Raw genomic sequence first — 17,799 nt, 5'->3', positions numbered from 1 at the left:
TGCAGTTAGCTTAACAAGAATTTAAGCTTTCTGCTCATATCAGATATGTCTATGTCCTGGGAATTGTTTTTGTGTCTTACAATCTCATGCTAATCACATTAGCCTACGTTAGCTCAACCGTCCCGAGGACGGGACACCGATCCTGTACAGGCATTTTCTCCGGCGATCGCAGGAGATTGCATAAACGCTGCAGATGTCGACTCAATCAGGCTGTTTACGCAGATCGGATTGAATCCTGGCCTAACTCTTTTTGTCATCCATGCGTTTTTTTGTCTTTGTTCGACCTAATTAAAAAATGGGACCATAGATTTTTGAACTTTGAACTCTACTTGCAAACTAAATAAAGAGAGCTCCTGCTTACTGGAACAGGTCCAGGGAGTGTCTTTGGTGGAACCAGTTCCTCATGCGAGGCGGGTAATCTCCACTGCCAAAGATGGGTTCTGAGAACCAGCCCACACGACAGTCTAGAACCCTGTTGGCTGGTTCCACGTCCTCGCGGCTGAAGGAGAACGCCGGTTCCACCCAGTCCATGTGCAGAGCCAAGGAAACCTGCAACGCAGTACGACAAGTGAGTTTTTTCTCTGCGCGTGCATGTGTGTGTGTCTCCCTGTGTGTATGTGTGTGTGTGTGTGTGTGTGTCTCCCTGTGTGTGTGTGTATCTCCTTGTGTGTGTGTGTCTCCCTGTGTGTGTGTGTGTGTGTGTGTGTGTGTGTGTGTGTGTGTGTGTGTGTGTGTGTGTGTGTGTGTGTGTGTGTGTGTGTGTGAGTGAGCATGTGTCTCCCTGTGTGTATGTGTATCTGTGTGTATGTGTGTGTGTGTGTGTGTGTATGTGCATATGTGTGTGCAAGTTTGTGTATATGTGTGTAAGCGTGTATATGTGTGTGTAAGTGTGTGATCCCACTGACCTATCCCCCCTGTGTGTGTGTGTGTGTGTGTGTGTGTGTGTGTGTGTGTGTGTGTGTGTGTGTGTGTGTGTGTGTGTGTGTGTGTGTGTGTGTGTGTGATCCCACTGACCTGTCCCCCCTGTGTGTGTGTGTGTGTGTGTGTGTGTGTGTGTGTGTGTGTGTGTGTGTGTGTGTGTGTGTGTGTGTGTGTGTGTGTATATGTGTGTGTGTGTGTGTGTGTGTGTGTGTGTGTGTGTGTGTGTGTGTGTGTGTGTGTGTGTGTGTGTGTGGATATGTGTGTAAGTGTTTGTATGTGTGTGTGTGTGTGTGTGTGTGTGTGTGTGTGTGTGTGTGTGTGTGTGTGTGTATATGTGTGTGTGTGTGTGTGTGTGTGTGTGTGTGTGTGTGTGTGTGTGTGTGTGTGTGTGTGTGTGTGTGTGTGTGTGTGTGTGTTACCACTGACCTGTCCCCCCTGTGTGTGTCTGTACTCCTGGTCGTAGGCGTGCCACGCCAGGGCGTGTGCCCTCAGCAGCTGGTGGCCCTCCATCGGAGACACGTCCTCTTCGTCGTTGGGCTCGTTCAAGGTGATCCACATCTTCACATGGGGACCCAGCTCTCTGTAGCACAGCCTAGCGTAGTCCGCAAACGCCACCACTGTGTCCCTGTCAAACAAATATCATTATTCATAGGAAGTATTCATATAATACATTATCAATGAGAACAAGTGTTAACTTGTCACATCCTGACCATGGTAAGCTGTTATTTTCTATGGTAGAGCAGGTCAGGGCGTGACAGGGGGGTTTGTTCTATGTTTTCTATTTCTATGTTCTTAGGTTCTAGTTTTTGTATTTCTATGTTGGGGTTTTGTTTGGGATGATCTCCAATTAGAGGCAGCTGGTCATCGTTGTCTCTAATTGGAGATCATACTTAAGTAGTTTTTTTTTTTTTCCATCTGGGTTTGTGGGAGATTATTTTTGAGTAGTGTTTGTTTCACCTCCGTGTCACGGTTTGTTGTTTTGTGTATTCCGTTTATTTATGTATTGCATAGTTTCACAGATTAAATCAAATGTGGAACGACACACACGCTGCACTTTGGTCCGCTTCTCCTTTTGACAACCGTGACATAACTGGCGAAAGCCCAAAACCTGCATTGTTAGACTCTTTCATAAACGGCTCCATGTTCACTATTTTGATAGAAACATAATATGTTTAAAATAAAATAAAAATATTTACCTTCATTTTTTTAAAGAAAATATTGTTATTAAGAAGGTGTGTTGTAGAACATGTTGATATCCCTGTTAAGTGACTTACGTGTTATACAGTAAGAGTGATGGGTACTACATGTTATACAGTAAGAGTGATGGGGTACTACATGTTATACAGTAAGAGTGATGGGGTACTACATGTTATACAGTAAGAGTGATGGGGTACTACATGTTATACAGTAAGAGTGATGGGTACTACATGTTATACAGTAAGAGTGATGGGTACTACATGTTATACAGTAAGAGTGATGGGTACTACATGTTATACAGTAAGAGTGATGGGTACTACATGTTATACAGTAAGAGTGATGGGGTACTACATGTTATACAGTAAGAGTGATGGGTACTACATGTTATACAGTAAGAGTGATGGGGTACTACATGTTATACAGTAAGAGTGATGGGTACTATATGTTATACAGTAAGAGTGATGGGTACTACATGTTATACAGTAAGAGTGATGGGGTACTACATGTTATACAGTAAGAGTGATGGGGTACTACATGTTATACAGTACGAGTGATGGGTACTACATGTTATACAGTAAGAGTGATGGGTACTACATGTTATACAGTAAGAGTGATGGGTACTACATGTTATACAGTAAGAGTGATGGGGTACTACATGTTATACAGTAAGAGTGATGGGGTACTACATGTTATACAGTAAGAGTGATGGGGTACTACATGTTATACAGTAAGAGTGATGGGGTACTACATGTTATACAGTAAGAGTGATGGGGTACTACATGTTATACAGTAAGAGTGATGGGTACTACATGTTATACAGTAAGAGTGATGGGGTACTACATGTTATACAGTAAGAGTGATGGGGTACTACATGTTATACAGTAAGAGTGATGGGGTACTACATGTTACACAGTAAGAGTGATGGGGTACTACATGTTATACAGTAAGAGTGATGGGGTACTACATGTTATACAGTAAGAGTGATGGGGTACTACATGTTATACAGTAAGAGTGATGGGGTACTACATGTTATACAGTAAGAGTGATGGGGTACTACATGTTATACAGTAAGAGTGATGGGGTACTACATGTTATACAGTAAGAGTGATGGGGTACTACATGTTATACAGTAAGAGTGATGGGTACTACATGTTATACAGTAAGAGTGATGGGGTACTACATGTTATACAGTAAGAGTGATGGGGTACTACATGTTATACAGTAAGAGTGATGGGGTACTACATGTTATACAGTAAGAGTGATGGGGTACTACATGTTATACAGTAAGAGTGATGGGTACTACATGTTATACAGTAAGAGTGATGGGTACTACATGTTATACAGTAAGAGTGATGGGGTACTACATGTTATACAGTAAGAGTGATGGGTACTACATGTTATACAGTAAGAGTGATGGGGTACTACATGTTATACAGTAAGAGTGATGGGTACTACATGTTATACAGTAAGAGTGATGGGTACTACATGTTATACAGTAAGAGTGATGGGGTACTACATGTTATACAGTAAGAGTGATGGGGTACTACATGTTATACAGTAAGAGTGATGGGGTACTACATGTTATACAGTAAGAGTGATGGGGTACTACATGTTATACAGTAAGAGTGATGGGGTACTACATGTTATACAGTAAGAGTGATGGGGTACTACATGTTATACAGTAAGAGTGATGGGGTACTACATGTTATACAGTAAGAGTGATGGGGTACTACATGTTATACAGTAAGAGTGATGGGGTACTACATGTTATACAGTAAGAGTGATGGGTACTACATGTTATACAGTAAGAGTGATGGGGTACTACATGTTATACAGTAAGAGTGATGGGGTACTACATGTTATACAGTAAGAGTGATGGGGTACTACATGTTATACAGTAAGAGTGATGGGTACTACATGTTATACAGTAAGAGTGATGGGTACTACATGTTATACAGTAAGAGTGATGGGTACTACATGTTATACAGTAAGAGTGATGGGGTACTACATGTTATACAGTAAGAGTGATGGGGTACTACATGTTATACAGTAAGAGTGATGGGGTACTACATGTTATACAGTAAGAGTGATGGGGTACTACATGTTATACAGTAAGAGTGATGGGTACTACATGTTATACAGTAAGAGTGATGGGGTACTACATGTTATACAGTAAGAGTGATGGGTACTACATGTTATACAGTAAGAGTGATGGGGTACTACATGTTATACAGTAAGAGTGATGGGTACTACATGTTATACAGTAAGAGTGATGGGGTACTACATGTTATACAGTAAGAGTGATGGGGTACTACATGTTATACAGTAAGAGTGATGGGGTACTACATGTTATACAGTAAGAGTGATGGGGTACTACATGTTATACAGTAAGAGTGATGGGGTACTACATGTTATACAGTAAGAGTGATGGGTACTACATGTTATACAGTAAGAGTGATGGGGTACTACATGTTATACAGTAAGAGTGATGGGGTACTACATGTTATACAGTAAGAGTGATGGGTACTACATGTTATACAGTAAGAGTGATGGGGTACTACATGTTATACAGTAAGAGTGATGGGTACTACATGTTATACAGTAAGAGTGATGGGTACTACATGTTATACAGTAAGAGTGATGGGGTACTACATGTTATACAGTAAGAGTGATGGGGTACTACATGTTATACAGTAAGAGTGATGGGTACTACATGTTATACAGTAAGAGTGATGGGTACTACATGTTATACAGTAAGAGTGATGGGTACTACATGTTATACAGTAAGAGTGATGGGGTACTACATGTTATACAGTAAGAGTGATGGGGTACTACATGTTATACAGTAAGAGTGATGGGGTACTACATGTTATACAGTAAGAGTGATGGGGTACTACATGTTATACAGTAAGAGTGATGGGTACTACATGTTATACAGTAAGAGTGATGGGGTACTACATGTTATACAGTAAGAGTGATGGGGTACTACATGTTATACAGTAAGAGTGATGGGTACTACATGTTATACAGTAAGAGTGATGGGGTACTACATGTTATACAGTAAGAGTGATGGGGTACTACATGTTATACAGTAAGAGTGATGGGGTACTACATGTTATACAGTAAGAGTGATGGGTACTACATGTTATACAGTAAGAGTGATGGGGTACTACATGTTATACAGTAAGAGTGATGGGGTACTACATGTTATACAGTAAGAGTGATGGGTACTACATGTTATACAGTAAGAGTGATGGGTACTACATGTTATACAGTAAGAGTGATGGGGTACTACATGTTATACAGTAAGAGTGATGGGGTACTACATGTTATACAGTAAGAGTGATGGGGTACTACATGTTATACAGTAAGAGTGATGGGTACTACATGTTATACAGTAAGAGTGATGGGTACTACATGTTATACAGTAAGAGTGATGGGGTACTACATGTTATACAGTAAGAGTGATGGGTACTACATGTTATACAGTAAGAGTGATGGGGTACTACATGTTATACAGTAAGAGTGATGGGGTACTACATGTTATACAGTAAGAGTGATGGGGTACTACATGTTATACAGTAAGAGTGATGGGGTACTACATGTTATACAGTAAGAGTGATGGGTACTACATGTTATACAGTAAGAGTGATGGGGTACTACATGTTATACAGTAAGAGTGATGGGTACTACATGTTATACAGTAAGAGTGATGGGGTACTACATGTTATACAGTAAGAGTGATGGGGTACTACATGTTATACAGTAAGAGTGATGGGGTACTACATGTTATACAGTAAGAGTGATGGGGTACTACATGTTATACAGTAAGAGTGATGGGGTACTACATGTTATACAGTAAGAGTGATGGGTACTACATGTTATACAGTAAGAGTGATGGGTACTACATGTTATACAGTAAGAGTGATGGGGTACTACATGTTATACAGTAAGAGTGATGGGGTACTACATGTTATACAGTAAGAGTGATGGGTACTACATGTTATACAGTAAGAGTGATGGGGTACTACATGTTATACAGTAAGAGTGATGGGTACTACATGTTATACAGTAAGAGTGATGGGGTACTACATGTTATACAGTAAGAGTGATGGGTACTACATGTTATACAGTAAGAGTGATGGGGTACTACATGTTATACAGTAAGAGTGATGGGGTACTACATGTTATACAGTAAGAGTGATGGGTACTACATGTTATACAGTAAGAGTGATGGGGTACTACATGTTATACAGTAAGAGTGATGGGGTACTACATGTTATACAGTAAGAGTGATGGGGTACTACATGTTATACAGTAAGAGTGATGGGGTACTACATGTTATACAGTAAGAGTGATGGGGTACTACATGTTATACAGTAAGAGTGATGGGTACTACATGTTATACAGTAAGAGTGATGGGGTACTACATGTTATACAGTAAGAGTGATGGGGTACTACATGTTATACAGTAAGAGTGATGGGGTACTACATGTTATACAGTAAGAGTGATGGGTACTACATGTTATACAGTAAGAGTGATGGGTACTACATGTTATACAGTAAGAGTGATGGGGTACTACATGTTATACAGTAAGAGTGATGGGGTACTACATGTTATACAGTAAGAGTGATGGGGTACTACATGTTATACAGTAAGAGTGATGGGGTACTACATGTTATACAGTAAGAGTGATGGGTACTACATGTTATACAGTAAGAGTGATGGGGTACTACATGTTTATACAGTAAGAGTGATGGGGTACTACATGTTATACAGTAAGAGTGATGGGGTACTACATGTTATACAGTAAGAGTGATGGGGTACTACATGTTATACAGTAAGAGTGATGGGTACTACATGTTATACAGTAAGAGTGATGGGGTACTACATGTTATACAGTAAGAGTGATGGGGTACTACATGTTATACAGTAAGAGTGATGGGGTACTACATGTTATACAGTAAGAGTGATGGGGTACTACATGTTATACAGTAAGAGTGATGGGGTACTACATGTTATACAGTAAGAGTGATGGGGTACTACATGTTATACAGTAAGAGTGATGGGGTACTACATGTTATACAGTAAGAGTGATGGGGTACTACATGTTATACAGTAAGAGTGATGGGGTACTACATGTTATACAGTAAGAGTGATGGGGTACTACATGTTATACAGTAAGAGTGATGGGGTACTACATGTTATACAGTAAGAGTGATGGGGTACTACATGTTATACAGTAAGAGTGATGGGGTACTACATGTTATACAGTAAGAGTGATGGGGTACTACATGTTATACAGTAAGAGTGATGGGGTACTACATGTTATACAGTAAGAGTGATGGGGTACTACATGTTATACAGTAAGAGTGATGGGTACTACATGTTATACAGTAAGAGTGATGGGGTACTACATGTTATACAGTAAGAGTGATGGGGTACTACATGTTATACAGTAAGAGTGATGGGGTACTACATGTTATACAGTAAGAGTGATGGGGTACTACATGTTATACAGTAAGAGTGATGGGGTACTACATGTTATACAGTAAGAGTGATGGGGTACTACATGTTATACAGTAAGAGTGATGGGGTACTACATGTTATACAGTAAGAGTGATGGGGTACTACATGTTATACAGTAAGAGTGATGGGGTACTACATGTTATACAGTAAGAGTGATGGGGTACTACATGTTATACAGTAAGAGTGATGGGGTACTACATGTTATACAGTAAGAGTGATGGGGTACTACATGTTATACAGTAAGAGTGATGGGGTACTACATGTTATACAGTAAGAGTGATGGGGTACTACATGTTATACAGTAAGAGTGATGGGGTACTACATGTTATACAGTAAGAGTGATGGGGTACTACATGTTATACAGTAAGAGTGATGGGGTACTACATGTTATACAGTAAGAGTGATGGGGTACTACATGTTATACAGTAAGAGTGATGGGGTACTACATGTTATACAGTAAGAGTGATGGGGTACTACATGTTATACAGTAAGAGTGATGGGGTACTACATGTTATACAGTAAGAGTGATGGGGTACTACATGTTATACAGTAAGAGTGATGGGGTACTACATGTTATACAGTAAGAGTGATGGGGTACTACATGTTATACAGTAAGAGTGATGGGGTACTACATGTTATACAGTAAGAGTGATGGGGTACTACATGTTATACAGTAAGAGTGATGGGGTACTACATGTTATACAGTAAGAGTGATGGGGTACTACATGTTATACAGTAAGAGTGATGGGGTACTACATGTTATACAGTAAGAGTGATGGGGTACTACATGTTATACAGTAAGAGTGATGGGGTACTACATGTTATACAGTAAGAGTGATGGGGTACTACATGTTATACAGTAAGAGTGATGGGGTACTACATGTTATACAGTAAGAGTGATGGGGTACTACATGTTATACAGTAAGAGTGATGGGGTACTACATGTTATACAGTAAGAGTGATGGGGTACTACATGTTATACAGTAAGAGTGATGGGGTACTACATGTTATACAGTAAGAGTGATGGGGTACTACATGTTATACAGTAAGAGTGATGGGTACTACATGTTATACAGTAAGAGTGATGGGGTACTACATGTTATACAGTAAGAGTGATGGGGTACTACATGTTATACAGTAAGAGTGATGGGGTACTACATGTTATACAGTAAGAGTGATGGGGTACTACATGTTATACAGTAAGAGTGATGGGGTACTACATGTTATACAGTAAGAGTGATGGGGTACTACATGTTATACAGTAAGAGTGATGGGGTACTACATGTTATACAGTAAGAGTGATGGGTACTACATGTTATACAGTAAGAGTGATGGGGTACTACATGTTATACAGTAAGAGTGATGGGGTACTACATGTTATACAGTAAGAGTGATGGGGTACTACATGTTATACAGTAAGAGTGATGGGGTACTACATGTTATACAGTAAGAGTGATGGGGTACTACATGTTATACAGTAAGAGTGATGGGGTACTACATGTTATACAGTAAGAGTGATGGGGTACTACATGTTATACAGTAAGAGTGATGGGGTACTACATGTTATACAGTAAGAGTGATGGGTACTACATGTTATACAGTAAGAGTGATGGGGTACTACATGTTATACAGTAAGAGTGATGGGGTACTACATGTTATACAGTAAGAGTGATGGGGTACTACATGTTATACAGTAAGAGTGATGGGGTACTACATGTTATACAGTAAGAGTGATGGGGTACTACATGTTATACAGTAAGAGTGATGGGGTACTACATGTTATACAGTAAGAGTGATGGGGTACTACATGTTATACAGTAAGAGTGATGGGGTACTACATGTTATACAGTAAGAGTGATGGGGTACTACATGTTATACAGTAAGAGTGATGGGGTACTACATGTTATACAGTAAGAGTGATGGGGTACTACATGTTATACAGTAAGAGTGATGGGGTACTACATGTTATACAGTAAGAGTGATGGGGTACTACATGTTATACAGTAAGAGTGATGGGGTACTACATGTTATACAGTAAGAGTGATGGGTACTACATGTTATACAGTAAGAGTGATGGGGTACTACATGTTATACAGTAAGAGTGATGGGGTACTACATGTTATACAGTAAGAGTGATGGGGTACTACATGTTATACAGTAAGAGTGATGGGGTACTACATGTTATACAGTAAGAGTGATGGGGTACTACATGTTATACAGTAAGAGTGATGGGGTACTACATGTTATACAGTAAGAGTGATGGGGTACTACATGTTATACAGTAAGAGTGATGGGGTACTACATGTTATACAGTAAGAGTGATGGGGTACTACATGTTATACAGTAAGAGTGATGGGGTACTACATGTTATACAGTAAGAGTGATGGGGTACTACATGTTATACAGTAAGAGTGATGGGGTACTACATGTTATACAGTAAGAGTGATGGGGTACTACATGTTATACAGTAAGAGTGATGGGGTACTACATGTTATACAGTAAGAGTGATGGGGTACTACATGTTATACAGTAAGAGTGATGGGGTACTACATGTTATACAGTAAGAGTGATGGGGTACTACATGTTATACAGTAAGAGTGATGGGGTACTACATGTTATACAGTAAGAGTGATGGGGTACTACATGTTATACAGTAAGAGTGATGGGGTACTACATGTTATACAGTAAGAGTGATGGGGTACTACATGTTATACAGTAAGAGTGATGGGGTACTACATGTTATACAGTAAGAGTGATGGGGTACTACATGTTATACAGTAAGAGTGATGGGGTACTACATGTTATACAGTAAGAGTGATGGGGTACTACATGTTATACAGTAAGAGTGATGGGGTACTACATGTTATACAGTAAGAGTGATGGGGTACTACATGTTATACAGTAAGAGTGATGGGGTACTACATGTTATACAGTAAGAGTGATGGGGTACTACATGTTATACAGTAAGAGTGATGGGGTACTACATGTTATACAGTAAGAGTGATGGGGTACTACATGTTATACAGTAAGAGTGATGGGGTACTACATGTTATACAGTAAGAGTGATGGGGTACTACATGTTATACAGTAAGAGTGATGGGGTACTACATGTTATACAGTAAGAGTGATGGGGTACTACATGTTATACAGTAAGAGTGATGGGGTACTACATGTTATACAGTAAGAGTGATGGGGTACTACATGTTATACAGTAAGAGTGATGGGGTACTACATGTTATACAGTAAGAGTGATGGGTACTACATGTTATACAGTAAGAGTGATGGGGTACTACATGTTATACAGTAAGAGTGATGGGGTACTACATGTTATACAGTAAGAGTGATGGGGTACTACATGTTATACAGTAAGAGTGATGGGGTACTACATGTTATACAGTAAGAGTGATGGGGTACTACATGTTATACAGTAAGAGTGATGGGGTACTACATGTTATACAGTAAGAGTGATGGGGTACTACATGTTATACAGTAAGAGTGATGGGGTACTACATGTTTATACAGTAAGAGTGATGGGGTACTACATGTTATACAGTAAGAGTGATGGGTACTACATGTTATACAGTAAGAGTGATGGGGTACTACATGTTATACAGTAAGAGTGATGGGGTACTACATGTTATACAGTAAGAGTGATGGGGTACTACATGTTATACAGTAAGAGTGATGGGGTACTACATGTTATACAGTAAGAGTGATGGGGTACTACATGTTATACAGTAAGAGTGATGGGGTACTACATGTTATACAGTAAGAGTGATGGGGTACTACATGTTATACAGTAAGAGTGATGGGGTACTACATGTTATACAGTAAGAGTGATGGGGTACTACATGTTATACAGTAAGAGTGATGGGGTACTACATGTTATACAGTAAGAGTGATGGGGTACTACATGTTATACAGTAAGAGTGATGGGGTACTACATGTTATACAGTAAGAGTGATGGGGTACTACATGTTATACAGTAAGAGTGATGGGGTACTACATGTTATACAGTAAGAGTGATGGGGTACTACATGTTATACAGTAAGAGTGATGGGGTACTACATGTTATACAGTAAGAGTGATGGGGTACTACATGTTATACAGTAAGAGTGATGGGGTACTACATGTTATACAGTAAGAGTGATGGGGTACTACATGTTATACAGTAAGAGTGATGGGTACTACATGTTATACAGTAAGAGTGATGGGGTACTACATGTTATACAGTAAGAGTGATGGGGTACTACATGTTATACAGTAAGAGTGATGGGGTACTACATGTTATACAGTAAGAGTGATGGGGTACTACATGTTATACAGTAAGAGTGATGGGGTACTACATGTTATACAGTAAGAGTGATGGGGTACTACATGTTATACAGTAAGAGTGATGGGGTACTACATGTTATACAGTAAGAGTGATGGGGTACCACATGTTATACAGTAAGAGTGATGGGGTACTACATGTTATACAGTAAGAGTGATGGGGTACTACATGTTATACAGTAAGAGTGATGGGGTACTACATGTTATACAGTAAGAGTGATGGGGTACTACATGTTATACAGTAAGAGTGATGGGGTACTACATGTTATACAGTAAGAGTGATGGGGTACTACATGTTATACAGTAAGAGTGATGGGGTACTACATGTTATACAGTAAGAGTGATGGGGTACTACATGTTATACAGTAAGAGTGATGGGGTACTACATGTTATACAGTAAGAGTGATGGGGTACTACATGTTATACAGTAAGAGTGATGGGGTACTACATGTTATACAGTAAGAGTGATGGGGTACTACATGTTATACAGTAAGAGTGATGGGGTACTACATGTTATACAGTAAGAGTGATGGGGTACTACATGTTATACAGTAAGAGTGATGGGGTACTACATGTTATACAGTAAGAGTGATGGGGTACTACATGTTATACAGTAAGAGTGATGGGGTACTACATGTTATACAGTAAGAGTGATGGGGTACCACATGTTATACAGTAAGAGTGATGGGGTACTACATGTTATACAGTAAGAGTGATGGGGTACTACATGTTATACAGTAAGAGTGATGGGTACTACATGTTATACAGTAAGAGTGATGGGGTACTACATGTTATACAGTAAGAGTGATGGGGTACTACATGTTATACAGTAAGAGTGATGGGGTACTACATGTTATACAGTAAGAGTGATGGGGTACTACATGTTATACAGTAAGAGTGATGGGGTACTACATGTTATACAGTAAGAGTGATGGGGTACTACATGTTATACAGTAAGAGTGATGGGGTACTACATGTTATACAGTAAGAGTGATGGGGTACTACATGTTATACAGTAAGAGTGATGGGGTACTACATGTTATACAGTAAGAGTGATGGGGTACTACATGTTATACAGTAAGAGTGATGGGGTACTACATGTTATACAGTAAGAGTGATGGGGTACTACATGTTATACAGTAAGAGTGATGGGGTACTACATGTTATACAGTAAGAGTGATGGGGTACTACATGTTATACAGTAAGAGTGATGGGGTACTACATGTTATACAGTAAGAGTGATGGGGTACTACATGTTATACAGTAAGAGTGATGGGGTACTACATGTTATACAGTAAGAGTGATGGGGTACTACATGTTATACAGTAAGAGTGATGGGGTACTACATGTTATACAGTAAGAGTGATGGGGTACTACATGTTATACAGTAAGAGTGATGGGGTACTACATGTTATACAGTAAGAGTGATGGGGTACTACATGTTATACAGTAAGAGTGATGGGGTACTACATGTTATACAGTAAGAGTGATGGGGTACTACATGTTATACAGTAAGAGTGATGGGGTACTACATGTTATACAGTAAGAGTGATGGGGTACTACATGTTATACAGTAAGAGTGATGGGGTACTACATGTTATACAGTAAGAGTGATGGGGTACTACATGTTATACAGTAAGAGTGATGGGGTACTACATGTTATACAGTAAGAGTGATGGGGTACTACATGTTATACAGTAAGAGTGATGGGTACTACATGTTATACAGTAAGAGTGATGGGGTACTACATGTTATACAGTAAGAGTGATGGGGTACTACATGTTATACAGTAAGAGTGATGGGTACTACATGTTATACAGTAAGAGTGATGGGGTACCACATGTTATACAGTAAGAGTGATGGGGTACTACATGTTATACAGTAAGAGTGATGGGGCACTACATGTTATACAGTAAGAGTGATGGGGTACTACATGTTATACAGTAAGAGTGATGGGGTACTACATGTTATACAGTAAGAGTGATGGGGTACTACATGTTATACAGTAAGAGTGATGGGTACTACATGTTATACAGTAAGAGTGATGGGGTACTACATGTTATACAGTAAGAGTGATGGGTACTACATGTTATACAGTAAGAGTGATGGGGTACTACATGTTATACAGTAAGAGTGATGGGGTACTACATGTTATACAGTAAGAGTGATGGGTACTACATGTTATACAGTAAGAGTGATGGGGTACTACATGTTATACAGTAAGAGTGATGGGGTACTACATGTTATACAGTAAGAGTGATGGGGTACTACATGTTATACAGTAAGAGTGATGGGGTACTACATGTTATACAGTAAGAGTGATGGGTACTACATGTTATACAGTAAGAGTGATGGGGTACTACATGTTATACAGTAAGAGTGATGGGTACTACATGTTATACAGTAAGAGTGATGGGGTACTACATGTTTATACAGTAAGAGTGATGGGGTACTACATGTTATACAGTAAGAGTGATGGGGTACTACATGTTATACAGTAAGAGTGATGGGGTACTACATGTTATACAGTAAGAGTGATGGGGTACTACATGTTATACAGTAAGAGTGATGGGTACTACATGTTATACAGTAAGAGTGATGGGGTACTACATGTTATACAGTAAGAGTGATGGGGTACTACATGTTATACAGTAAGAGTGATGGGGTACTACATGTTATACAGTAAGAGTGATGGGGTACTACATGTTTATACAGTAAGAGTGATGGGGTACTACATGTTATACAGTAAGAGTGATGGGTACTACATGTTATACAGTAAGAGTGATGGGGTACTACATGTTATACAGTAAGAGTGATGGGGTACTACATGTTATACAGTAAGAGTGATGGGGTACTACATGTTATACAGTAAGAGTGATGGGGTACTACATGTTATACAGTAAGAGTGATGGGGTACTACATGTTATACAGTAAGAGTGATGGGGTACTACATGTTATACAGTAAGAGTGATGGGGTACTACATGTTATACAGTAAGAGTGATGGGGTACTACATGTTATACAGTAAGAGTGATGGGGTACTACATGTTATACAGTAAGAGTGATGGGTACTACATGTTATACAGTAAGAGTGATGGGGTACTACATGTTATACAGTAAGAGTGATGGGGTACTACATGTTATACAGTAAGAGTGATGGGGTACTACATGTTATACAGTAAGAGTGATGGGGTACTACATGTTATACAGTAAGAGTGATGGGGTACTACATGTTATACAGTAAGAGTGATGGGGTACTACATGTTATACAGTAAGAGTGATGGGGTACTACATGTTATACAGTAAGAGTGATGGGGTACTACATGTTATACAGTAAGAGTGATGGGGTACCACATGTTATACAGTAAGAGTGATGGGGTACTACATGTTATACAGTAAGAGTGATGGGGTACTACATGTTATACAGTAAGAGTGATGGGGTACTACATGTTATACAGTAAGAGTGATGGGGTACTACATGTTATACAGTAAGAGTGATGGGGTACTACATGTTATACAGTAAGAGTGATGGGTACTACATGTTATACAGTAAGAGTGATGGGGTACTACATGTTATACAGTAAGAGTGATGGGGTACTACATGTTATACAGTAAGAGTGATGGGGTACTACATGTTTATACAGTAAGAGTGATGGGGTACTACATGTTATACAGTAAGAGTGATGGGGTACTACATGTTATACAGTAAGAGTGATGGGGTACTACATGTTATACAGTAAGAGTGATGGGGTACTACATGTTATACAGTAAGAGTGATGGGGTACTACATGTTATACAGTAAGAGTGATGGGTACTACATGTTATACAGTAAGAGTGATGGGGTACTACATGTTATACAGTAAGAGTGATGGGGTACTACATGTTATACAGTAAGAGTGATGGGGTACTACATGTTATACAGTAAGAGTGATGGGGTACTACATGTTATACAGTAAGAGTGATGGGGTACTACATGTTATACAGTAAGAGTGATGGGGTACTACATGTTATACAGTAAGAGTGATGGGGTACTACATGTTATACAGTAAGAGTGATGGGGTACTACATGTTATACAGTAAGAGTGATGGGGTACTACATGTTATACAGTAAGAGTGATGGGGTACTACATGTTATACAGTAAGAGTGATGGGTACCACATGTTATACAGTAAGAGTGATGGGGTACTACATGTTATACAGTAAGAGTGATGGGGTACTACATGTTATACAGTAAGAGTGATGGGGTACTACATGTTATACAGTAAGAGTGATGGGGTACTACATGTTATACAGTAAGAGTGATGGGTACTACATGTTATACAGTAAGAGTGATGGGGTACTACATGTTATACAGTAAGAGTGATGGGGTACTACATGTTATACAGTAAGAGTGATGGGGTACTACATGTTATACAGTAAGAGTGATGGGGTACTACATGTTATACAGTAAGAGTGATGGGGTACCACATGTTATACAGTAAGAGTGATGGGGTACTACATGTTATACAGTAAGAGTGATGGGGTACTACATGTTATACAGTAAGAGTGATGGGGTACCACATGTTATACAGTAAGAGTGATGGGGTACTACATGTTATACAGTAAGAGTGATGGGGTACCACATGTTATACAGTAAGAGTGATGGGGTACTACATGTTATACAGTAAGAGTGATGGGTACTACATGTTATACAGTAAGAGTGATGGGGTACTACATGTTATACAGTAAGAGTGATGGGGTACTACATGTTATACAGTAAGAGTGATGGGGCACCACATGTTATACAGTAAGAGTGATGGGGTACTACATGTTATACAGTAAGAGTGATGGGGTACTACATGTTATACAGTAAGAGTGATGGGTACTACATGTTATACAGTAAGAGTGATGGGGTACCACATGTTATACAGTAAGAGTGATGGGGTACTACATGTTATACAGTAAGAGTGATGGGGTACTACATGTTATACAGTAAGAGTGATGGGGTACTACATGTTATACAGTAAGAGTGATGGGGTACTACATGTTATACAGTAAGAGTGATGGGGTACTACATGTTATACAGTAAGAGTGATGGGGTACTACATGTTATACAGTAAGAGTGATGGGTACTACATGTTATACAGTAAGAGTGATGGGGTACTACATGTTATACAGTAAGAGTGATGGGGTACTACATGTTATACAGTAAGAGTGATGGGGTACTACATGTTATACAGTAAGAGTGATGGGGTACTACATGTTATACAGTAAGAGTGATGGGGTACTACATGTTATACAGTAAGAGTGATGGGGTACCACATGTTATACAGTAAGAGTGATGGGGTACTACATGTTATACAGTAAGAGTGATGGGGTACTACATGTTATACAGTAAGAGTGATGGGGTACTACATGTTATACAGTAAGAGTGATGGGGTACTACATGTTATACAGTAAGAGTGATGGGGTACTACATGTTATAACAGTAAGAGTGATGGGGTACTACATGTTATACAGTAAGAGTGATGGGGTACTACATGTTATACAGTAAGAGTGATGGGGTACTACATGTTATACAGTAAGAGTGATGGGGTACTACATGTTATACAGTAAGAGTGATGGGGTACTACATGTTATACAGCAAGAGTGATGGGGCACTACATGTTATACAGTAAGAGTGATGGGGTACTACATGTTATACAGTAAGAGTGATGGGTACTACATGTTATACAGTAAGAGTGATGGGGTACCACATGTTATACAGTAAGAGTGATGGGGTACTACATGTTATACAGTAAGAGTGATGGGGTACTACATGTTATACAGTAAGAGTGATGG

General features: G+C 39.3%; 1 protein-coding gene across 1 annotated transcript in view; it reads right to left on the bottom strand.

The window, feature by feature from the left end:
- The window catches only part of kl (klotho), a 95,127-nt gene that overhangs the window by 15,008 nt on the left and 62,320 nt on the right, over window positions 1-17,799 (bottom strand). Inside the window, exons 10-11 of the mRNA XM_045717435.1 lie at window positions 1,348-1,546; window positions 362-549 (exon numbers count right to left, since the gene is read on the bottom strand). Coding sequence (XP_045573391.1) covers window positions 362-549; window positions 1,348-1,546 — 387 coding nt within the window. The remainder of the gene's footprint in view (window positions 1-361; window positions 550-1,347; window positions 1,547-17,799) is intronic.

This window comes from Salmo salar, chromosome ssa04 (genome assembly GCF_905237065.1).
Source record: "Salmo salar chromosome ssa04, Ssal_v3.1, whole genome shotgun sequence".
Taxonomy (NCBI): Eukaryota; Metazoa; Chordata; class Actinopteri; order Salmoniformes; family Salmonidae; genus Salmo; species Salmo salar.
Note: the sequence above shows the minus strand (reverse complement) of the source record. Positions and strands in the feature narration are given on the sequence as shown.